We start from the raw sequence: 25,546 nt of genomic DNA on the forward strand, positions 1-25,546 counted from the left end.
TGTCCTGGCACAGTGCAGAAGGCCTCATGATTGGGAAGCGTTCCCTTCTTTCCTACTGACATCCAAGACCAGATTCACCTATCATCTATCTATCTATCTATCTATCTATCTATCTACTATCTATTTATCTATCTATCTATCAATCTATCTATCTATCTATCTATCTATCTATCTATCTATCTATCTATCTATCTATCTATCTATCTATCTATCTATCTATCTATCTGTCTGTCTGTCTGTCTGTCTGTCTGTCTGTCTGTCTGTCTGTCTACCTACCTGGTATCTCTTTGGCAGTTCTTGAGCCGAACTGAAGGCCTGGGCACTGTCTCTAGCACTCTGCTACTTGAGCCACAGCACCAATTCTGGCTTTTTCTGTGTATGTCCTACTGAGGAATCAAACCCAGGGCTTCTTGCATGCTAGGCAAACAGTCTCTCACTAATCCCCATTCCCAGCCCCATCATCTTTTTCTTAATGGTAGTTTTTACGTAAGTATGCTACCATTTTTCATCCCCAAGTTAATTTTTCTGAATACCTGTTCTAACTATGAACCCTGATCTTGTCTTCCCCTGCATGATTTGTGACTGTTCCTGCATTGACCTCATAATAAAATGTAAAGAAAAGCTGCTGAGAGCTTAAGTGTGCATCATATAAGGATGCAGGTGTGGAGTCCTGGAAGAGAAAAGCTATGGGCCTGAAATGAAGAGAATGCTGCAGTATGTGCAATGAGCATATCTGAAAAATAAATCAGTAAGTAAAAGCAGAAGCATTGCATATGGTCTGTTTGCACTCAGGGAAGTAATATACACACATAAGCTGGTAGGAGGACACTGATACATAACTTGGTCTTCCTTTTTGAATTATTTGTGGACATCCCAGGGCTTAAACACAGAGCCCAATGCATTCCTGAGCTATTTTGCTCAAGGCTGAGGCTCTACCACTGCCACAGATCCACGTCCAGCCATCTGGTCGATAATTGGACACAAGCGCCTCCCTGGCTTTCCTGCCTGCTCTGGACAGTATCTCCTGTTTGGCTTTCTCTCTCAAAGCTGGAGCTCTACCCTCTGGGCTACTGCTCCACTTCTGGTTTTCTGGTGGTTTATTGGAGATAAGAGGCTCACAGACTTTCCTGCTCAGGCTGGCTTTGAATGGTGATCTCCTGAGGAGGATTTAAGCAGCTTTCCTTAGGGATTCGCTGAGATGCCGCTCCAGACAACCTTTAGTCTAAATCTCGAGAAGAACTAGAGCAAAGCAGAAATAGGAAGATGCTTCCAGTGTGTTCTAGATACTTAAGGGTATAGACAAAAAACATTCATAATTATTAGGTCATTTTATAGTCAAAAGGAGCAATGCAGACAGTATGAAAATCGCTCAAGGTTTCAGTCCTCTCTTCCTGAGACAATAAATTCACTGCAGCTAAATGCTAAGTGACCGAACTGGCATCTCCTGTGGACATCTGCTCCAAAATCCTGGGACACTCATTTCTATTTTTGGCTTCAAACCTGTGGCCAGAGGGGAAGATGAGGAGAGAAAAACCTTCTCAGAGAAAGCAGCTATAAAGGACATTAGGTAGTTTACTTATAAATTCAAACCATTGGAAGTCAGATATCCAGAGTAAAAAGTGAAGAAGAAAAGAAAGGTAGGTGCCAGTGCTGCTGACTGTAATCCCAGCTCCTCAGAAGGCTAAAATGTAGAGAACCTTAGTTTGAATCCAGCCAGTGTAGGAAAGTTGACACTATTATATCTATGAGATCAGTGAAAACCAGAAATGGGGCTGTGACTCAATTTTAATGTGCTACCTCTGAGCAAAAGGAGTTCAGGGACAATGGCTAGGGTTCATGTCCAATCCCAGGACCTCTCCCCCACCAAAAAAAGACTGAGTAATTCCATGTATTTGTATATGGATGGATGTATTCCTATAGGTGAATCTCCAGAGTAGTTATGATGAATGGCACTGAACTAGGAAATTTGTTTTCAATACAAAGATTTCATAACACAGAGAGGGCGTTCAAGACATTGCATGTTCCGGGGCTCCCCTCACTGTTCCCAGTGTAGCTTGAGGGTTTCTCTGCATCACAGGCCTGTTGGAAGAAGTTTCTCATTGTCTGGACAGGCAGACAAAAGGCCTCACTCCTGTACAGCTGTGTAACAAACAACTCAATCTGGGCCAATTAGTGAGGATGAGTGTGGGTAGGCTCTGAAGGTCAGGAAAAAAAGGCATCTTTGTACCCCAAGCTATCTCTCTCATAAGTGCTCTGTTTTGACAGGAAGCCTTCATTTATGCCACCACCCTTGGCAGGCCAAGTTTCCTGCACTTATCCTGCCCTTATGAGACTATATTCCGGTGTTCAGATACAGTGCCCAATATAATTCAGGAGTCCTTCTGGCAGACAACTAGGGAACTGAATCTAATGAAATGTTTAATTGCAGGTGATGATGGGCCTATGATGCCTTTCCTAGGTTTCTGGAACCTTGAGAAATCCAAGCACAGGTCGGATATCACAAAGCTTCCTGTCATCTAGTGCTGGTGAAGCTCATCAGGATTTGAAACATTTGACCTCTCCTAGTTGGGCCCTGGGTGGCGAAGTTTTGGGTTGAAAACAGAGCCTAGGTGCTGAACATGAACTCAGTGCAGAAGCCCAGTGCCCTACCATTTGGTGTCACAGCTTCACTTCTTGTGTGTGTGTGTGTGTGTGTGTGTGTGAGTGTATGTGTCCGTGTGCATGTGTGCATACACCAGTCCTGGAGATTGAACTTAGGACCCTAGCAGTGTACCTAGTTTCTCTTGTACAAGGATATCTCTCTCCCACTTGAGCCACAGAGACACTTCAGGCTTTTTTCTAGTGATGTGGTCCTGAGAAATCATGCCCAGGGTTTCATATATGCAAAGCACTCTACCCCTAAGGCCCATTCCCAGCCCTCCACTTCATGTTTACTAGTTTGTTTCTGTCTTTTTCTTGTTGTTGTTTCTGTTGTCTGTTGTAGCAGTTAAAGTCTGGACCTGGGTGTTGTCCCTGAGTTCTTCAGCTCAAGTCTTGTGCTCTACCACGTGACTCACAGCACCACTTCACGTTTCCTTGTGGTTCATTGGAGTGAAGGGTCTCAAGGACTTTCCTGCCTAGCCTAGCTTTGAACTATGATCCTCAGATCTCATCCTCCTGAGTAGCTAGGATGACAAGTATAAGCCACAAGCATCAAACTTCCACTTCAGGTTTCTTAGTGGTCAATTGGAGATAATAGTCTCATGGGACCTTTTGTGTCTGAGAGAGTTTGGAACCCAGATCCTCAGATCTCAGCTTCCTGAGAAGGCAGCCTGACAGACCTCAGCTATAGACCCCTAGGCTGTGGCACTCTGCTGCAAGGGGGTCCTTGGTTCCACATGGTGGAGGGCTATCCATGAGCCCAGAGGTAAGGTCAGTGCCTAGGCCCCAAGTTCAAGGTTCATGACTGAGAAAAAACAGAACAAAACAATTGTCTGCATGAGACAACCCACTAGTCTTCAGTAATACATAATTTTGTCCATGCCATGGGGACACATCTGAGCCACAATATTCTTTTTTTTAATCAAACTTTTTTTTCTTTATTGTGAAAATACCATACAGAGGAGTTAGAATTACATAGGCAAAGTAATGAACACATTTCTTAGTAAGCATTGTTGCCTCCTCCTTTGTTTCCCCTTCCTATCCCTTCCCCCTCACACCCTCCCACCAAAGTTGTAAAGTTCATTTTTAGACGTAATGAATTGTACATCTCATTGTGGCAATGGGTCCACTTGTATCCCTATTTAAACGATTTGCTTTTTCCCTTCCCCGCCACAAATTATAGCATCATCAAATACAGTGAAACAGGGGTTATACTGTGGGGGAGAGATCTACAAAGCAACAAATAAATCATCTTATAAATATATTAGAAACAACAACATGAAAGATAAAAACATTAGAATCTTTATGATGTGGTTCATTTTGGCTAAGAGCAACATATCTGATATTTTCTGCTTGTCTCAGGCATATACTAGTTATTGCAAATAAGGAAAACCATGGGACCTGTGTTTCTTTGGGCCTGTCTTACTTCACTTTATATAATTTTTTCCAAGTCTTTCCATTTCCTAACAAATGTGGCAATGTCATTTTTTCTTAAAGAGGCATAGAATTCCATACTCTCTCTCTCTCTCTCTATCTCTCTCCATATATATATATATATATATATAACATTTTTTGTCTGCAAAATCATCTCAGTTGTGGAGCTCTTACAAGGACCAGATGAATGAATGCACCCTGTGAATGACACAGCATGTGACACTCTTTGCATGACTCAGCACACAGAACCCAATGCAAGACTAAGCACACTGCACTTTGTAAAGTACTCAGCACATAGCACCCTGTGCAAGACTCAGCACAGAGCACCCTATGAAGGGATCAGCACATAGCTCTATTCCATAAATTTTCAATAGAATTAGAGTGGTTTCATCAGTATCACCCTTCTTTGAGGAACATTTCACAAACCACACAAGATCACATCTAATGGTTTAGAGGGGTGTTTTTTTTTGAGGGGGGTTACCCATGGGGTTTGAACTCAAAGCATGTGGATACTGTTCTAATAACATTTGCTCAGGGTTAGAGCTCTGCTCCTAGAAGCCACATTTTAAAGAGTCTCACAGACTTCCTGCCAGGGCTGGGTTTTAAGGCTCCCAAACAGCTAGGATGATGGGGTTATGCCAGCCATCAGCGTCTGGTTCCGTGCAGCTGGGTTGCAGTGGTTTACATATGGCTAAGTCAGGTTAGGTGGCAGCTGTCAGCGCCAGACTTCTAGCTTGCTCTGTGATGATGTATTTGAAGTCCTGTCCTTATATCATTGCAGGTAGAACATTCTACCTTTTTTTTGGTGGCAGTCCTGGGGCTTGAGTAAGTGCTTAGAAAATGTCCCTAAGTGTTGGTGCTCCAGGCTAGCATTCAATTGATTGAAAAACAGCAGAACTTATGGATTTTCTGTTTATGTGGCACTGAGAAATCCAACACAGGGCTTCTTGCTTACTAGGCGAGTACTCAACCACCGAGCCCCAGGAGTGAATGAGGTATAAATAGATAGAGCTTCCTGTATATAAGTATTATATACACAAAATGAGAGATTTCTGTATATTATTGAATTATAGATAATATTATTACCAATTATTACGTTTTAAATTATGTTTCCATTTAATGATGTGTCCCAGTTGAACAATTAATAAAGCATTAATAAATAATTACTCAATATCCTGTTATTATTTATCATATATGTACATACATCCATACATATAATTATATATTTTATAAATGAGACAAATTAAATTATGCATCGTGTGTTACTACCAATTATTAGGTACTTAATTATGTCTCCATGTAAGTTTATTCTCTTAATGCTCAATAAAATATTACTTAAACATAATCCAAGTCCTATAATTATTGAGTCTAATTTTATCCCAGAATGATTCACTACTAATTCAATCTGTTTTTCTTCCACCTATGTCATTTCTTACCTTTATGACATCCTATTGCATAGCATATAGATTTGCATACAATTTATACATCCTACCTCTCACCGAGCACTTTCAAAGAAGAGGAAAACATGTCACACTCGGTTTCTCACTCCATTATTACATTTCTGCCAGTGCTGGGATCTAAACTCAGGACCTAGAAGGCTCAGATCATGAATGGGTGACTGCCAGCACAGCAGCCTCTAGCCAATTCAGCTGCCAGGCAGTTCCTAGGCCCTGAAATTGAGCCCTGTATGCTGACTGCATATTGCACTTAGTGTAGTTATTCATTTTATTTTTTGTTTTATTCATTTATTTACCATTTATTTTATTGACTGTTATTACACATGAAACATTTACTACATTTATTACATAGGATGTAGATTTGCCTATGTATGAAACTTCACACCTGACACACAGAACTTTCACAGAAAAGGAAAACATGTGTCACAATAAGCTTCTTACTCCACCATTCAATTTTTGTGAGTGCTGGCATCTGAACTCATAGCCTACAAGGCCTAATTCATGAATGGGTGAGTGTCAGAACACCAGCCTCCTGCATATAGAGCTTGCAAGAAGTTCCCAGCACCTGAGATCGAGCCCCAGGGATTGACAAAATAAGAACAGATTGACATGTAGATGGTAGTACACAAATAAATATAGATTTTTAAGAGTGCCAGACATGTCTATACATTCTTCAGTTATATAAACTACATTCCTAGCAATTCTTGGGTATTTCTTATGCATCCATGTAATTTATATTATTGTTTTCATCCTTAATGAAATATTAATTAAATCAACTACTGTCCTGAAACTAATTAATAGTATTCTTTTAATGTGTCAAAATATATCCATTAAAATCCATCGGCCTCCTAAAATCACTCTGTTTAATTTTATAGTAGTATCATTCAGGAACAATTAATTCAACCTTGACATTCATAATCTTCCATCGGTATTCTTATGTATAGGAACCAGACTCTTGGGATCTCCCTGCATTGGTAGGGGTTAGGACTGGGCTTAGAACACAGGGCCTATGTGGCCGTGTTGGCCTATGACTTCCTTGGTAGCCTGCCAGCCTTCAGCAATGCCAGGTTAGAAACACTTTTCAGCCATGTCATTCAGACCCAGTATGGTCTCCTTGCAAAGAAAATAAATGTAAAACCGGCAGGCATCTGCAAGTTGCCGATTTTTGGGTTTTTTGTTTTGTTTTGTTTTTGTAAAAATACTGTACAGAGGGGTTACAATTGCATGGGCAAGATAATGAGTACATTTCTTATCAAACATTGTTGCCTCCTCCTATGTTTCCCCTTTCCATCCCTTCCCATCCCCTCCCTGCCCCCTCTACCAGATCCTCCCGCCTACCAATGTTGTAAAGTTCGTTTTTTGATATAATGACTTGTACATCTTATTGTTGCAATAGGTCCACCCATATCCCTATTTAAATGATTTGTTTTTTCCCTTCCCCTCCACAAATTATACCACCATCAAATACAGTGAAAGCACGGGTTATACCGTGGGAAAGGGACATACAAAGCAACATAGAAATCATCTTACAAATATGTTAGAAACAATTGAATGAAATAAAAAACCTTTGAATACTTATCTTGGGGTTCATTTCCCTAATATCAACTTATCTGACCTTTTCTGCTTGACTCAGATATATATTAGTTATTGCAAATAAGGGAAACCTTATCTGTGTCGTTTTATTTATTTTTATTCCTGTCAGTCTTTGGGGCCCAGGAACCCAGGTTTGACTGTGAGTCCAGTGGGTTCAACCCAGCCTGGAGTGATCAAAGTTGAGGCAGAGTTGCCATGATCTGAGTTAAAGCCCTGTGCTTGACAAAATAAAAATAAATAAATAAGTACATTAAAAATATTTTAAAAATTATGAGGTCCCGTGGTTTGGATTGATGCCATTTTTTCTGCCAGGCCTGGGATTTGAACTCAGGGTCTGGGATATCTGCAGCATTGTGGGGGAAGGGGAAGCTCAACATGCTGGGAAGTCAGGCCTGTTCCCAGGGCCTGAATTCAAGTCCTAACACTTGAAAAAAATAATATTTGTATATATTTTAAATACATGATTTATATTTTCAGATTTGCTGCATATTGCAGTTCATGTAGTTATTGATTTTATTTTATGTTTTACTTATTTCTTATGTATTTTAAGAGTATGATTACACATATAATATTTTTTCCATCCTATTACATAGAACATAGATTTGCCTATGTATTATCCATCATTCCTGAGGCCCAGGACTTTCACTGATAAGGAAAACAAGTGGGAGAATTAGCTTCTTCCACCAGGATTAAGTTTTCGGCAGTTCTGTCATTTGAACTCTGGGCCTACAAGACCCACTTAATAAATGGATCAATGTTAGCACACCAGTCTGATGCAAATGAAGTTGGCGGGCAAATTTGAGGACCTGAGATCAAGCCCTAGGAGTGGCCAATATATAAAAAGATAGATGTGTAGATTGCAGTGTGTGTATTTACATATGTATATGCATCTATACATAAATGTATACCGAGACAGATAGACATTTGTGTAGATTCTACTGCATAACTCTCTATATAAGTGATATCTATATCTTATTTTTATATATTCTATTGCTACCAATTATTTGGTTTAAAATTATGCATCCATTAATTAATCATGGTAAAAGACTTAATAAAGTATTAATTCAATTAATCAATGACCTATATTTATTGTGTACAATCTTATACTAAATTGACTAGCTAATTAGTAATTCAATTAGTACATGCCAAACATCCTATTAGTCTTCCAATAGATAGGAATAGATAAGAATGAGTTTCCTAGCATCTTCAGCCATGTGTAGGTGGCAGTCCGAGGATCAAACTCAGGGCCTAGGTGTCTGGGTTGGGCTCAGGCTTCACTGACAGCCCCAGCCTTCAGCCAAGCAAGGTCATGTACAATTTTCAATCTGAGTCATTGAGACCCAGGATAGTCACAGTGCAAAGGAAACAAAGGTAAAATGGTTGTGTAAAACTTCCTGGTTTTTTCCTCCTCCATTTTGTTGCTTTGATTTTTTGCAAGTGGTAGGAGTTGAACTCTGGTCCTAGGATCCCTGGATCATCTGTGGGTGTAAATGCTGCAACCCAGCCTAGGATAATCATGGTTTAAGACACAATAAAGTACTTCCTTCAGCAAAAGGATCTCAGGGACAATGTCTCGGATCACAGTTCAAGCCTCAGGATCTGCCACACAAAAAAAGAGCCATTAAGTCTGTGTGTGTGTATGTATGCATGTATTTCTATTGGTGAACATCCACAGTCACTATGAAGAAAGACACTCAGCTAGGAAATTTGCTTTGAATAGAATGATTTCATAGTACAGAGAGTGCTATCAAGACAGTGCGTGTTCCTGGGATCCCTTCACTGTTTCCATTGGAGCCTGAGGGCTTCTGCACACCCCAGGCTATTGGAGGAAGTCTGCCTCATTGTTGAAACAGGCAGAAAAAAAATCCTCACTCCTGTACATCTTTGCAACAAGCAATTCATGTGGAGAAGTTAGTGAGGATGAGTGTGGGCAGACTCTGAAGGCCAGGAGAAAAAGGCCTCTTTGTACCCTTAGCTCTCTCTCTCTCTCCAGTGCTCTGTTTTGACAGGAAGCCTTCATTTGTGCCACCTCCCATGGCAGGCCAAATTTCCTGCACTCATCCTTTCTTTGTTAGACTCTGTTCTAGTGTTGAAAAAAACTACTACAATTAATTCAAGAGTCTTTTTAGCAGGCAACTAGAGAGCTGAACCTAATAAGATTCCTCATTGGCAAAGGTGCCTCCCTAGGTTTCCGGAAGCTTGTTAAATCTAAGCACTTGTGCAAATCACAATGCTTCCTGTTATCTAGGGCTATTGAAACTCATCATGTATTGAAACCTTTGCCCTCTCTGAGTTGGGCCCTGGGTAGGTAGATTTCGGGTTAAACACACGGCCAGGGTGCTGACCTTGGGCTCAGAGGAGAAGCTCTTTGCTTTACCATTTGGTGTCACTGCTTCATTTCTTGTATCTTTGTGTGTGCGTGTGTGTGTGCGTGTGTGTGTGTGTGTGTGTGTGCGTGCATGCATGTGCATACATGAGCCCTGGAGCTTTTATTCAGGACCTGAGCACTGTACCTTAGTTTCTCTTGTAAAAGCACAGCACTCTACCACTTGAGCCACACAGCCAATTCAGGGTTTTTTTCTAGGGATGTGGTACTGAGGATTCAAACCCAGGGTTTCATACATGAAAAGCACTCTACCCCTAAGACATATTCCCAGCACTCCACTTCAGGTTTCTTGATTTCTTTTCTTGTATTTGGAGGAGTTGAAGCCTGGGCCTGAGTGCTGTCTCTTGAGCTCTTCAGCTCAAGTCTAGCACTCTACCACTTGAGCTACAGCACCCCTTCAGGTTTTCTGGTGTTTCTTTGGAGATAACCATCTCAAGGAATCTCCTGCCGAGGCTAGCTTTAGACCATGATCCTCACCTCTCAGGCTCCTGAATAGCTAAGATGAGAGGTGCGAGTCACTGGTGCCCAGCTTCCACTTTAAGTTTCTAAGTGGTGAATAATAGTCTCATGGGACCTTTTGTTTCTGGGATAGTTTGGAACCCAAATCCTCAGCTTCCTGAGCAGGTAGGATGATAGACCTCAGCTAAAAACACTTAAGCCGTGATACTTTGCTGCAAGGGGGTCTTTGGCTCTGTGTGGTAGAGTGTTAGCCATGAACCCAAGAGAAAAGTCAGCACCTAGGCTCTGGGTTAAAGGTTCATGATGGAGAAAACTAAACCAAACCAATTGTCAGCAGGAGACAAGTCACTAGATTTTAATACATACATAAATTTGGTCCTGCCTTGGGGACATACCTGAGCCTCAACTTTCTCATCTGCACAATCATCTTACTTGTGGAGCTCTAACAAGGACCATATGAAAGAATACACCCCATGAAGGACTCAGTGCATAGCACCCTGTGAAGGACTGAGCACCCAGCACCCCAGGAAGGGCTCATTACATAGCTCTATCCCACAAGCTGTCATTAGAATTCGGGTGCTTTCATCAGTATCACCATTCTTTCAGAAAAACGTCACACATCACAAAAGTTCACATCTAATGGTTTAGAGGCGTGGTTAATGGGGGGGAGGGTCCTCAGCCTTGGGGATTTCACGCATAGGTTGAGGGTACTCTCCTAAGACCTTTTCCTCAAGGCTAGAACACTACGACTTTGAGCCTCAGGTCAGAGTCTCACAGACTTCCTGCCAGTGCTGAGTATTCAAACCACCAGTTTCAGAACTCATCCCCGAGCAGCTAGGGGTGAGCCAGCAGCGTCTGGTTCCATGGAGTTGGTTTGCAGCTGTTGACCTCTGGCTAAGTAAGGTTAGATGGCAGCCATTAGCTTCAGACTCCCTGCTTGCTCTGTCATGAGGTATTTAAGTCCTGGCATTCTATAGTTGCAGTCATAACTTTCTAACTTGTTTTTGGTGCTTCATGACAACACCACTTCTGGCTTTTTCTTTGCATGTGATAGTGTGGAAATGAACCCATACATACTAGGCAAACACTCTACCACTGAGCCCCAGTAGTGACAAGTGTAGAAATAGATATGGTTTGTTTTATATATATACATATATATATATATATATAACAAGAGAGAGATGTATGTATATTAAGTTATATATACTATTTTACTACAAATTATCAATAATTAAATTATTTCTTCCTTTATTTAGGTATCATGTTTGAATTCATAATAAGTATTCATTGAAAATTAGGCTATGTACTATGATTATTGTGTATAATTGTATAATATAAACATACACTAAGTACTAATGTAATTGTTATTTTTACAACATTCCATTCATATGGCTGTCTATCAGAATGCATTTTTTAGGATCTCCTGACATTCGTAGGTGGTGGGGATTTGAACTCCGGACCTAGTTTGCTGTTTTTGGCTATGGCTTCCCGGATAGCCCATCAAACTTCAGCAGTGCAAGGTCACGTACACTTTCTGGGCCCTGTCATTTAGACCCAAGATGGTCACAATTCAAAGAAAAAAAACTATCTAAAACCACCTTCTGGAACTTCCCAGTTTTATCCTTCTCCTTCCTTCACCCTCTTTTTTTTGTCGGTTGTCAGGCAGAAGTCTGAGTCTGTGCACTGTCCCTCAACTCTTCAGCTCAAGGCTATCGTTCTACCACTTGAGCCATAGCAACACTTCCGGCTTTTTTCTGCTTATGTGGTGCTGGGGAATTGAACTCAGGACATTATGCATGCAAGGCAAGCACTCTACTACTGAGCCACATTCCCAACACTTCACCTTTTTTTTGCCACTCCAACGATTTGAACTCAGATCCTAGGATCTCAGGAAGGGCTGTGGGTCCAGAGGCTGCACCCCAGCCAAGATTGATCAAGGCTGAGGCAGAGTTGCCACAAGCTGAGTTCAAGGCCCGGGCCTGGCCAAAAAAATTAAGGCCCTGGCTTGGAATTTGCACCATTTTTCTGGCAGGCCTGGGATTTGAACTCAGGATCTGGGAAACTCTGTGGCACTGTGGGGGAGGGGAAGTTCACCATCTTTGAAGACAAGAATTTCAGACCAGTTTCAAGGGCCTGAATTCAAGCCCCATCACTGGAAAAATAATACTCATATATAAGATCTTTTTACATACATGGGTTTACTCCATATGACATTTATTACCCTTCTTTATTCATTGTTTATTTTATTTAACATTATTACATATATAACTTTTTCAGTTATTATATCTTTTCACATGGATATATTTGCATATGGATTATACATCATACTGAGACACTGGACTTTTACAGAGAAGGCCACAATGCATAATTTATGAATGGGTCAGTTGTAGAACAAAAACCTTTGGCAAACTGAGCTGCCAGCCAGCCCACATTGCATAATTTATGAATGGGTCAGTTGTAGAACAAAAGCCTTTGGCAAACTGAGCTAGATAGATTGTTAGATACAGGCATAGATATAGATATAGAAAGATAGATATAGATAGATATATAGATATAGAAAGATATAGATAGATAGATAGATAGATAGTTTGGTGTATATATATGTGAGAGACAATGTGAGGATATTAAATTATATAAATTATGAATTATTAGTTATTAAATTAGGTCTCCATTTAATGCAGTATCATGATTGAATACTTAGAGTGTTAGAATGGAAGACATAATCCAATAACTTTTGTGTGGCATTCTATAAGAGAATCATGAACTAACTGTCAATTTAATTGTAACTTTTATAAATTCCATTAAGCATTCCCATGGATAGGAATGATTTTCTTAAGATCTCCCTCAATTTGTAGGTGGCAGTCCTGGCATTCCAATTCCAGGCCTGAGTAGTTTACTCAGAAATGGAAACCATTAGAATGACACTGTGAAGATTTCAGATTGTCATGAGGAAAAATAGAAAAAGAAGAAAAGAAAGCCAAGTATCAGTGGATCCTGCCTGTAATCCTAGCTCTTCAGGAGTCTGAGAGGTAGAAAATGACAATTTGAATTCAGTCAGGACAGGAAAGCCCAGGACAATCTTATTTCTAAAGGATCAAAGAAATTAAACAAAAAACATGGCTGGGGCTGGGGCTCAAGGGCATAGCAATACCCTTGAGCAAAAGGAGCTCAGGGACAGTGCCTAGGCTCATAGTATAAAGCCCAGGTTTGCCAAAAAAAAAAAAACAGTAACTCCATGTCTACCCATTTATGTATGCATGTATTTCTATCAGTGAAGTTTCAGAGTTTCTATGTTGAAAGGCACTCAGCTAGGAAATTTGCTTTGAATAAAATGGTTTCATAGCACAGAGAGTGCTTTCAAGACAGTGCATATTCCGGGGCTTCTCATTGTTCTCAGTGTAGCCTGAGGGTTTCTCAGGTTGCTGGAGGAAGTCTGCCTCATTGTTGGAACAGGCAGACAAAAGGCCTCACTCCTGTACAGCTGTGTAATAAACAACTCCATCTGGGCCAATTAGTGTGGATGAGTGTGGGCAGGCTCTGAAGGCCAGGAGAAAAAGGCCTCTTTGTATCCAAAGCTATCTCTTTCCCCAGTGCTCTGTTTGGACAGGAAGCCTTCATTTGTGCCACCTCCTGTGGCAGGCCAAGTTCCTTGTACTTATCTTGTCTTTGTTAGACTATGTCTCAGTGTTGAAACAAACTGCTACAATTAATTCAAGGGTCCTTATGGCAGACAACTATAGAGCTGACCCGAATTAAAAGATTCCTAATTAGCAAAGTTGCCCCCTTAAGTTTCCAGAATCTCACTGAATCTAAGCACATGGGTAATATCACAATGCTTCTTGTCATCTAGGGCTGGTGAAGCTCATCAGGTTTTGAAACCTTTGACCTCTCCTAGTTGAGCCCTGGATGGCTAGCTTTTGGGGTTGAACACAGGGCCTGGGTGCTGACCATGAGCTCAGAACCGAAGCTCAGTGCTTTACCACAATGTGGTGTCACAGTTTCACTTCTGATATCTGTGTGTGTGTGTGTGTGTGTGTGTGTGTGTGTGTGTGTGTGTGTGTGTGTGTGTGCATACACTTGTCCTGGAACTTGAATTCAGGAACTGAGCACTGTACCTGAGTTTCTCCTGTACAAGGATTGCACTCTACCACTTGAGCCACAGGGCCACTTCAGTCTTTTTTTTTTTTTTGTGATGTGGTACTGAGGAATCAAAACCCAGGGATTCATATCTTCAGGTTTCTTTCTGTCTCTTCTTGTATGTTGGAGGAGTTGAAGTCTAGGCCTGGGCGCTATCCTTGATTTCTTCAGCTAAAGCCAAGTACGCTACCACTTGAGCTACAGCATTTCTTCAGGCTTTTGTTGGGTCACTGGAGAGTAGCGTCCATCTCAAGAATTTCCTGTCCAGGATGGCTTTGGACCCTGATTCTCAGCTCTCAGGATCCTGAGTAGCTAGGAGGACAGGCGTGAGTTAGTGGTGCCCAGCTTCCACTTCAAGTTTCTAATAAGTTTCTAAGTGGTGAATAGGAGATAATATTCTCATGGGACGCTTTGTGTCTGGGATAGTTTGGAACCCAGATCCTCAGATCTCAGCTTCATGAGTAGGCAGGGTGACTGACCTCAGCAACAGAGGCCTAGATCTTAACACTCTGTTGTAAGAGTATCCTTGGCTCCACATGGTAGGGTGTTAGCCTTGAGCCAGCAGGGAAGGGTCAGTGCCTAGGCCCTGAGTTCAAGGTTCACGACTGTGAAAAATAAACAATTGTCTGCAGGAGACAACTCACTAGATTTCATTACATATATAATTTTAGTGAGCCTCAAGTTTCTTATCTGCACCATCATCTTACTTGTGGAGCTCTTACAAGGACCAGATGAAAGAATGAACCCCATGAAGGACTCAGCACACACCTCATGAAGGACTCATCTCATAGCTGTATCCCACACGCAGACATTAGAATTAGGGTGTTTTCATTGGTATCACCATTCTTTCAGAAACATGTCACAAACCACACAAAAGTCACATCTAATGATTTGGAGGGATGGGATTTTTGGGAGGGCTTGGAGTCAGCCACAGGGAATGCACTGGAAGGTTGGGGGTACTGTTCTAAGATGTTTTGCTCAAGGCTAGAGCTCTACCACTGTGAGCCACAGCTCAGAGTTTTGCAGACTTCCTGCAAGGGCTGGGTTTTAAACCCACCAGTGTCAGATCTCAGCCCCTGAGTATCTTGGATGACAGGGCTGAGTGAGCCAGCAGCATCTGGCTTCGAGGGTCTGGGTTGCAGTGGTTTACTCCTGGCTAAATCAGGTTAGATGTCAGCTCTCAGCACCAGACTCCAGGTTTGCTCTGTGATGAGGTATTTGCAGTCCTATCTTTATATCATTGCATTCTATTTTCTTTTTTTGGTGCCAGTCCTGGGTCTTGAGTAAGGGTCTAGACACAGTCCCTAAGCTTTTATGCTCAAAGCTAATGCTTGACTGCTTGATCGACAGCATGACTTCCAGATTTTTCTGTGCATGCGGTAGTGAGGAATCGAACCCAGTGCTTTGTACTTACTAAGCAAGCACCCTACCACTGAGCCCTGGGAGTGACAGGAGTATGAACAGATAAATGTGTAGATTGGTTGACAGATAAATGGATGTATATGTATACAACAAGAGAGAGATGTCTATGTAACTGCATATAGAATATTACTACCAATTATTGGTGATTAAATTCCTTACTTTTTAAAGTATCATGATTGAATACATAATAAAATATTAATTGAAAATTAGTCAATGTAGTATAATTGTGTATACTTTTATATTATAATCATACACTAACTACTAATTTGTTACTTTTATAACATTCCATTCCTATGGATGCATATGGGAATGGGTTTCTTAGAATCTCAGGCCATTCATTAGTGGCAGTCCTGGGATTCCACCTCCAGACCTAATTTGCCTGTTTCGGCTGTGGCTACCTTAATAGCTGCCAAACATCAGCAATGCAAGGTCATGTACACTTTCTGGGCCTTGACATTTAGACCCAGGATGGTTACAATACTAAGGAAATAAAAAGGTAATACTACCTTCTTGAACTTCTCAGAATTATGCTTCTCTTTTTTATTTTTTATATTTTTTGCTTGTCCCGAGATTTGAACTCAGGTTCTAGGATCTCAGTACTGGCAGTGGCAGAGATGCTAAGACCTGACTTCAAGCTCCGTACTTGGCAATAATAATAATAATAATAAGACCCTGGCTTGAATTTGCACAATTTTTCTGGCAGGCATGGGATTTGAACTCAGGGTCTGGGTAACTCTGTGACACTGTGGGTGAAGGGGAATGGCTCACTGTACTTGAAGACAAGAAATTCAACCAGTTCCTAGAGCCTGAATTGAAGCCCCAGCACTGGAAAAAATAATGTTCATATATGAGATCTATTTACACACATAGGTTTACTGTGTTGACATTTATTACCCTTATTTATTTTGTATTATTACACATATAACATTCCTTTTATTATATCATATCACATAGGATATATTTTATACATCATACTGAGGTCAAGGACTTTTGCAGAGAAGGAAAACAATGTGTCAAAATTGGCTTCTTACTACAAAGAAGAAATTTTTGGCCATCCTGGGATTTCAACTCATGGACTACAATGCCCAATCCATAAATGGGGTCACAGTCTTAGCAGACCAGACTCTGGCAAACTGAGCTGCCAGGAAGTTCTGAGGACCTATGATCAAGCCACACTACTCCCATATGTATATATGATCAAGCCACACTAGTCCCATATATATATATATATATATACACATATATATACACAAATATACATATATATGTTGATAGATGTGTGTGTAGATTGAGAGATATATATATGTATATGTATAAATATATATAGATATTAAATTATATATATTATTACCAATAATTAGTTATTAAATTATGCTTCCATTTAATGAAGCATTAATTAAAAATTAGTCAATATCCTTAATCATATCATGATGCTAGATTGGAAGATATAAATCCAATAATTATTCTTTGGCATTCTAAAATAGAATCATGAAGCAACTGCACATTTAATTATTACTTTTATAACATTCCATTAGCATTCACATAAACAGGAATGAGTTTTTCAGGATCTCCCTCTATTTGTGGGTGGCAGACCTAGCATTAAAACTCCAAGCCTGAGTAGTTTAATTTGAATGTAAACCATTGGAATGACACCGTGAAGATTTCAGATGGTTACGATTAAAATAAGAACAAGAAGAAAAGAAAGCAAGTTATCAATGGTTCCTGCCTGTAATCCTAGCTCCTTAGGAGGCTGAGATGTAAAGAATGCCAATTTGAATTCAGTCAGGGCGGGAAAGTCCATGATACCCTTCTTTCTAAGAGGTCACATGAAAAAGAAAAGCCATGAATGGGTCTGTGGCTCAAGGGAAGAGTGCCACACTTGAGCAAAAGGAGCTCAGAGACAGAGCCTAGGCTCATAGTACAACCACAGACCTGCCAAAAAAAGAGGATGCAATAACTCCTTGTTTCTTTGTATAGATGATGAGCATTCAGCAGGTTGCCCATGCCCAGACACCCAAACTGGGCAATCTGGGACAAGCCCTCAGAGAGTACTAAGTCTGAGCCATTAACTTTACCGAAGCATCCTTCTCTGCCATTTAAAGAACTGAAGCCTTATGTTCTGGCTGAGGTGTCCCATTGGGACACATAGAAGCCAGACACTGCCTCCAGGGAGACCACAGTTCTAGGCTATAGGAGTTGTCGAAGGTTCTGGCTTCTTATTTTCCATCCCTCTGTATGATGTCAGCCTAGACCTCTGGAGCCTGGTGGCTATCACTCATTTATCATTCCTCATTGCCAAGTCACAGGCTGGTCCCAAGTATTGGCAAAGATATGAAATAGTCAGCGATTTCTACAACAAAAGAGGTAAACTAATATACCTCACCTTCATAACTTCCATTAGAAGTGAGCCTTGGGTTGTGTATGTGGCTTAGTGGTAGAGTGCTTACATAACATGCATGCATGAAGCCTTGGGTTCTATTCTTCAGTACCACAGAAACAGAAAAAGCCAAAAGTGGCACTGGGGTTTAAGTGGTAGAGTGCTAGCCTTGCGCAAAATAAGCTCAGGAACATGCACGGATCCGGAGTTCAAGCCCCAAGACTGGCAAAAAAAAGTCAACCTGGTGAGATATATTGTTCTGGGACTTAGAGGAGGGCTGAGGTTATAGGGAAGAGGTAGGGTAGAGGGCAGGTGTTAGTGACTCATCCTTGTAATCTTAGCTACTTAGGATGTTGAGATCTGAGGATGACAATTGTAAGGAGGAAAGTCTACATGAGACACTTTTCTCCAATTAAACACCCAAAAAGCCAGAAGTAGAGCTGTGGTTCAAGTAGTAGAGCACAAGCCTTGAGCACAAAGGCTCAGGGATAGAATACCATCCAGGCCATGAATTCAAACCCCAGGAATGGCACACACACGCACACACACACACACACACACACACACACATATACAACCTTACACACACACACACACACACACACACATCAAGATAGAGCATTTACATCAAGATAGAGCATTTGCCAGTCAGCCTGCACAAGTTCCATCTCTAGAACCTTAATACTAAAAAAAGAAAAGGGGGAGATTGGAAGGAAAGACTTGCTCCATGAGGTGATATAACCAGTGCCAAAATTCCACAGGTGTTCTAAGATGTGAAAGAGGACAGAGAGCCTCAGGCAGAAGGTCCAGAATGGGCAACGGTCTTGAGGTGTGGTTTAGAGCAGGTGGTGTGGGTGGAATGAAGGTTTGGTGGCTTCAGACAAGTTTGGCAGGACATTCAAGGCTGTGTCAAGGTTTGTACTTGAGTCACAGGTAGGGCAGAGGTTGGGGTCCCAGAATGGGGCCCAGGGGGAAGATTAGCTTGTCTTTTCACCATGGACCCCAGCCATTTCCTGTGGCTGGAAGGCTATTTTTTATAGCTCCTGACCCTCAGGCCTCCTTTGCATGGAGGAGTCAGGGCAAATGAGGGGAAGAACGCTTGCTTAAGAAAAGCTTCTAGGGGATGAGAAGGAGGCTCGGTGGTAGAGCGCTTGCTTTGCATGCCTGAAGCTCTGGGTTCGATTCCTCAGCACCACATAAGCAAAAAAGAAAAAGCCGGGAGTGTCGCTGTGGCTCAAGTGGTAGAGCACTAGCCTTGAGCTGAAGAGCTGAGGGACAGTGCCCAGGCCCAGAGTTCCGGCCCCACGACTTGACCTCCTCCCCCAAAAAAGAAAAGCTTTTAGCCTAATACCACCAGTGGCTCAACCCCTGCAAATCCTAGCTACTCAGGAGACTAAGATCAGAGGGAGGAAAGTTGAGGGAAAAAGTTAAGAGACCAAAGCCCAGACCCCTCAATTCAAGCCCCAGTACTGCCACCTAAAAAAATAAAGAAAAGCTTTCAGGAGCTCCTAGTCCACTGTAGTGAAACTCCAGATCAGCCCGGCACAGGTGGCTCACACCTGTCCTCCTAGCTCCTCAGGAGGCTGAGATCTGAGGATTGCGGTTTGAAGCCAGCCCAGGCCAGAAAGTCTGGGAGACTCTGATCTCCAAGGAACCTCCAGAAAACTGGAAGTGGTGCTGTGGCTCAATTGGTAAGCTGAAGAGCTGGGGGACAGTGCCCAGGCCGAGTTCAAGCACCATGACCAACACCTGGCCTGCTTGGACCTCACTCTGTGGCAGAGTGCTTTCCAGTGGGCCCCTGAAGGTCTCCCAATGTCTAGGTGTCCCACCAGTCTTCAGAGCAGCCTCTTTGGCTGCAGAGTAGGCCACAGTATCAATGGGTCAAGCCTTGGGGCATGGAGGTCTTTGGTCGAGTCATCAGAATGGCATCTGCCATGGGTGCAGTATGGATCTGAGCAGTAAATCGACATCTCATACCAGAGTTCTGGGCCAGGAGGGGCAGGAGCTGCAAGATGGCACAGCAGGTAATGCCCACTCACGCAAGTATCACAAAAGTGCGAATCTGTCAGGCACACCTTTGACGGGTGTTGAGTTGGGCTCATGAAAGGCTTGTAGGCTCAGGAATCCACAGGTTGCTGGCTGCTGTTTGTAGCACTCACTACCCCTGGAGTCCCAGGGCTTGGAGCCCTGCTTTCCTCACCAGTGCTCGGGGGCAGATGAAGGTCTGCAATCATGGGCCAACTACAAAGGAGCATCCATAGTGTCCTTCCCTTGGTCCTGTGGCCCCATGCATGAATGGATGGGCAGGTTCCATGGAACTTACTGCCATGACCCAGACCCCTCAGCACAAGAAGGACTTAGGGAGAAACAACTTGATCTGCATTGAGAGTTTACTATGGTTATGCCTCAGGACTGCCCACAGTTCTACCTCAGCTCATCATTAACACCTGTCTCTGTGTGTGTGTGTGTGTGTGTGTACATGCATGTGTGCATGCACATATTGGTACAGGGGTTTGAACTCAGGTCCCAGGCTCTGTCCCTGAGTTTTTTCATTGAGGGCTAGCACTACCACTTGAGCAGAAGAGATTCTCACAGACTTTTCTAGCTGGGCTGCCACTGAATGGCAATCCTCAGATCTCAGCCTCTGAGGAGATAGGAATATGAGAGAATGAGCTATTAGTATCTAACTGGCCAGACTTTCCTTCTTGGATAAAACAAAGTTCCTCTCTGTCCCAGCCGGGCACACATGTACAGCTACCCCTCCAACCCAGGCTTCAGACAAAACATACCCTCCCCTGAGGACAAAGAAATGGGATCAGGTTTGAACTTTATGTTCTCCACACAGTCTGGGGCTGCTAGGAGCTGATGTAGAGGTCAGAGATCTAGGCCAGGGCAAGTAGACAGCTGTTAGAACAGAAGAGCATAGGAAAAGACATCCTTGCAGCTGGGTGCCAGTGGCTCATGCCTATAATCCTAGCTACTCAAGGATCAATCAAGATTCAAATCTAGCCTGGGTAGACTCTTATCTCCAATGAATCATCAAAAAGCTGGGAAGCCAAGCTACCCTAGTTCACATGGTACAGCACCAACCTTGTGCAAACAAGCTAAAGGATAGCACCTAGACTCTGAGTTCAGGCCCCGGTAAACACACACACACACACACACACACAAACACACACATATTAACGTCTTTAGAAGGTGCCAATGTCTCATACCAGCTATCCAATACTCAATAGGCTGAGCTCTTAGGATGGCAGCTTGAAGCCAGCCCAGGCAAGAAAGTCCATGAGACTCTTCTCTCCACTAAACTACTAAAAAAGATGACAGGTGAGCTATGATTCAAGTGGTAGATTGTTAGCTCAGGGACAGTGCCTAGGCACTGAATTCCAGCTCTGAGATTTTTTTTGTGGGGTCCGGTCATGGGGCCTGAACTCTGGGTCTGGGCACTGTCCCTCAGCTCTTCAGCTCAAGGCTAGCACTCTACCACTTGAGACACAGTGCCACTTCCGGCTTTTTCCTTTTTGCTTATGTGGTGCTGAGGAATCAAACCCAGGACCTCAGGGATGCAAGGCAAGCACTCTACCACTGAGCCACCTTCCCAGCCCTCTGAGATTTTTTTTAAAATAAATACCCTTTGCCATCACCAACCCCGCAAGCCATAAATCCAGATTTTGGTCATCCTAGATCTCACTTCCATTCCTGCCACTTCCACAACACTGCCACAAGTAGCCAGTTTGTGGCTAGCACTGGGTTAAGAATTGAACTTACACAAGGGGGACATAACCAGGTCAAGGCTAATGCCCCAGAACATTGAGGTACTGGCCATACCAGTCTCTCACCCCCTCTACCCTGACTCTGGAATCTAGTCTGTGCCTCTGTTTTATGGTTATCCGGAATTGTGTAGAAGGACCTGAGAGGTCCAGCTGGGCGGGGGGGAAATAGACTTTCCTGTGATAATGTATGTTTACATTTCCTAGACACCAATGGATACTTCCAAAACAACTTGGCTCACTTTCCATGTAGCCCCAGATCCTCCTTGTTTGGGTGGCCTTCAGTCAGCTATCAGGCTGAAGTTGTCCAGAGCCATTGGCAACCACCCTTCTCCTACTCCATTGCCAGCCTGCTAGGATGGACATGCATCCAGAGGCCCAGCTGAGGAAAAGGACAGGACATGGCATGACTGAGCCCCTCCTCTTCAGCTGGCCTTGCTGACCCAGAATCCTCTGGAGGCGGCCAAAGTTATGGACAGCCAGACTTGGGCACCAACAAAAAGCTATAATGTACAGGTCTCTGGCAATTTAGGACTCATGGTAGACCCAGATAGGGGGATAAAGGCAGGGTGCCATGGAGGAGGTGCTCCCTCTGAAGTCAGGAAGAGGCAGACAGGCGCCCAAGAAGGGGACAGAGAAAGATGAGGGGAAAATACACACACACACACACACACGCACACACACACGCACGCACACACACACACACACACACACACACACACACAGGGGTAGCCCAAGGCCTCAGCAGTCCCTGAGCACCTGAACATCCCAACCCCTGAGAAGATAGCACTAGCGTCCTCAGACCAACTGTAGACAAAACTCAGAGCCTCTCACACATCTGGAATGGCTCATAACACAGCATGGCATTTCCTACTGTACACACTGCTATGCAGAAAATTCAGCTACCTTATTTTTGGTTGTTGGTCATGGGGATTGAACTTTGGGCCTTCACAGATCTCAGTCTCCTGAGTAGCTAGGATTATAGTTGTGAGCCACTGGCAGCACCCAGCTTCAGTTACCTTCTTATACCCAGGGGAAACCCAACTTGTCAGGCTACAAATTACATGCAATCCTTCGCTTCAGACTTTGACACCAGCTTCCAAAACCATACTTCCATGGAAGGTGAGAATAAAATTGACACTACCCTCCCACCCCTGCTCACATTCACCCCACTCCCTGCCTAAGACAGGCCACAACCTCTGGAGTTCTTGGTAAGGCAATGCGCACCTGCTGTGATTTCACACTCAGGCCAACCTGGGGAGATCATAGAAATTTCTGTACATTGAGGCCAGCACCTGGTCTCCCAACCACAGCACCCCCACTCCTTCACCATCTCTTGTAGGCAAGGGGTGTCTTTCCGGTTGTTTTTGGTTGAGGGGCTTGAACTCAGGGCTTGTATACTGTCTCCAATGATTATTTTTGCTCAAGGCCAGTGCTCTATCATTTGAGCCAAGGAACCACTTCCAGTTGGAGATTGGAGATGAGACTCTCATGGAACTTTCTTGCCTGGGCTGGGAAACGGGATCCTCTGGATCTCAGCCTCCCAAGTAGCCAGGATGACAGGTGTGAAACACCAGGCCAGGGCTTATGGTATCTCATTCTTTAGAATTTCCTCCTAGACCTCCTCTAGACACTACCACCTAGATACTCCTCTACCGCCCTCAGGGACAGCAAATGGAGCTTGGAATCTGGGTAGGGCCATGGGCATTAAAGGGTCCCCTCCAGATCTCTAACCCTCTCTAAGCTCCCATCTGCCTCCTGTGGATGGTCTGGTCATCCGGAGCATATCAGACCCTCTAGGACTTCTGGGGCCTGCCTGTATGCCCCTGCCCCACCCAACAGGTACCTGAGTATTTCTGGAGCCAGCTGCTTCATGTCCTGGTGGAAGATGTTGGGAGTTTTGCTGATAACCGGGTCCAGGTCTTCAGGGCAGAAGGAGTGTCCACTTCCCCTCTGTCGAAGAAGAAGACACAAAGCATGGATGGATCTATTACGAACTACAGAGCATATCCATCCACATCACCAAGGTCCCTTTGAGTGCTGTTTTATGTTGACAGTCCTGGGGCTTGACCACGGGGCCTGAGCGCTGTTTTAGAGCTTCTTTTGCTGGAGGCAAGTGCTCTTCCACCTGAGCCAAGGTGCCACTTCTGACTTTTTTCTGTGTATGTGAGACCTAGGAATTGAATCAAGGGTTTCCTGTGTGCTATGGAGCCCAATACTGCTAAGACACAATCTCATCCTTGGATAGCTGTTTTTCTGTGACCCCTTGGGCCTGTCTTGGGACAGTCTTGCACATCTGTACCAAGTTTCTCAGCAGCAGCCATGGCTGGAAATGATCATGCTCAGCTATGTTGTCTGTGCTTCCTGTCTGATCCTCCTTGTTAAGTAAGATCCCCTTTCAAGTCCTGCTTCTAAGAATCCCACTCCAATTGCCCTGGCAGAGAGGGATCTTCACTCTGCAGGCTGCCGGCCTTGTCACGCTCTGCCTTCTGGCCGGTGTGGATTGAGAGCACATGAAGAAGGCCTGGCTTCTACCACCCACTTTTTGAAGGCTCTCATACACTATCCTGGGACCAGTGCTGTACCACACTCCATGAGAGGGCACTCGAGGCCCAGGCAATAGGGGCAACAAGATGAGGCCATTTTTTGTGTGGGCTTGAACTCAGGATCTGGGAGCTCTCTTTCTGAGTTATCTTGCTCAAGGCTGCTGCTCTACCACTTGAGTCACAGCTCCACTTTTGGCTTCTTGGTGCTTCCATGAAGAGAAGAGTCTCTCTGGCTTTCCAGCTTATAACTGGCTTTGATCTTTGATCCTCAGATCTCTGCCTCCCAAGTCGCCAGGATGTCAGGCTTGAGCCTGAGCCAGAAGTAATGGGCACCAGAGCCTTTCTTTTTAGCTTCTGTTTATCTCGTGTCAACTATCAAGACCCAGTTAAAATACTCAGTTTCAAGGGTTCAAGTTTGTCTCCTAGATCAGTTAATCCATGGAGATGAACTGTCTTTGGAAAAGGCTACTTTGAATTGAATTGGCATAGGTGAGTGTGTGTGTGTGTGAGAGAGAGAGAGAGAGAGAGAGAGAGAGACAGAGAGAGAGAGAGAGAGAGAGAGTATGAGTTTCAGGGACACTAACCCCCATCTCTGTGGTGCCTCATCCTCCCAGTGGTGAGTACATCCTGGATCCCCACCCCAAGGAAGGTGGGTAGGGAGGGTATGTAAGGTCACATCGAGTACAATGATCTGAATTCTATCCTGAAACTGAAGCCTGGAGAGATAATGGAGAGAAGGAGACATTTAGAGGAACATCAAAGGAAGCCCCTCATCTTTGGCTACAAGTACCAGAGAGAAGACTGAATCCATCCTTTTTGGTAGTAAAATAACAGGTGCCCACTATTCATTTATTTTATTATTTTTTTGTGAGTCCTAGGTCTTGGATTCAGGGCCTGGGTGTCATCCCTGAGCTTCTTTTTCTCAAGGCTGAATTTCTACCACTTGAGCCACAGCACCACATCTAGCTTTTTTGTGTATGGGGGAAGGTTGTTTATGGGAGATGAGAATCTCACAGACTCTCCTGCATGGGCTGGTTCTGAGTAACAACCATCAGACCTCAGCCTCCTGAGCCACCAGCACGTGACTGCCACCATCCTTTTATAATCCCCTAGGGCCAGTTCTGGGCCACCCACACTGCACCCCCCTTGTGGTAAGTGGGAAACCAACATGGGTGGGTCTTATACTTCAACAGCCTACCTACCTGTGAGCATTGTTCTGGGTCAATCTGATGGCAGCTTCCTCCTTATTGACAGCAATGACTTGGCTCTGTCACAAGAACAAATGTCCCCCAAGATGTGTCATGCCTAGGGTCTTTCCTCTGCAT

General features: G+C 43.5%; 1 protein-coding gene across 1 annotated transcript in view; it reads right to left on the bottom strand.

Moving 5' to 3' along the window:
• LOC106002679 overlaps positions 1 to 25,546 on the bottom strand; it is an 80,651-nt gene that overhangs the window by 44,402 nt on the left and 10,703 nt on the right. Inside the window, exons 6-8 of the mRNA XM_013037522.1 lie at positions 25,424 to 25,488; positions 24,898 to 24,937; positions 23,522 to 23,628 (exon numbers count right to left, since the gene is read on the bottom strand). Of these exons, the coding sequence (XP_012892976.1) occupies positions 23,522 to 23,628; positions 24,898 to 24,937; positions 25,424 to 25,488 (212 nt within the window). The remainder of the gene's footprint in view (positions 1 to 23,521; positions 23,629 to 24,897; positions 24,938 to 25,423; positions 25,489 to 25,546) is intronic.

Source organism: Dipodomys ordii, unplaced genomic scaffold (assembly GCF_000151885.1).
Source record: "Dipodomys ordii isolate 6190 unplaced genomic scaffold, Dord_2.0 Scaffold1000000019, whole genome shotgun sequence".
Lineage (NCBI taxonomy): Eukaryota > Metazoa > Chordata > Mammalia > Rodentia > Heteromyidae > Dipodomys > Dipodomys ordii.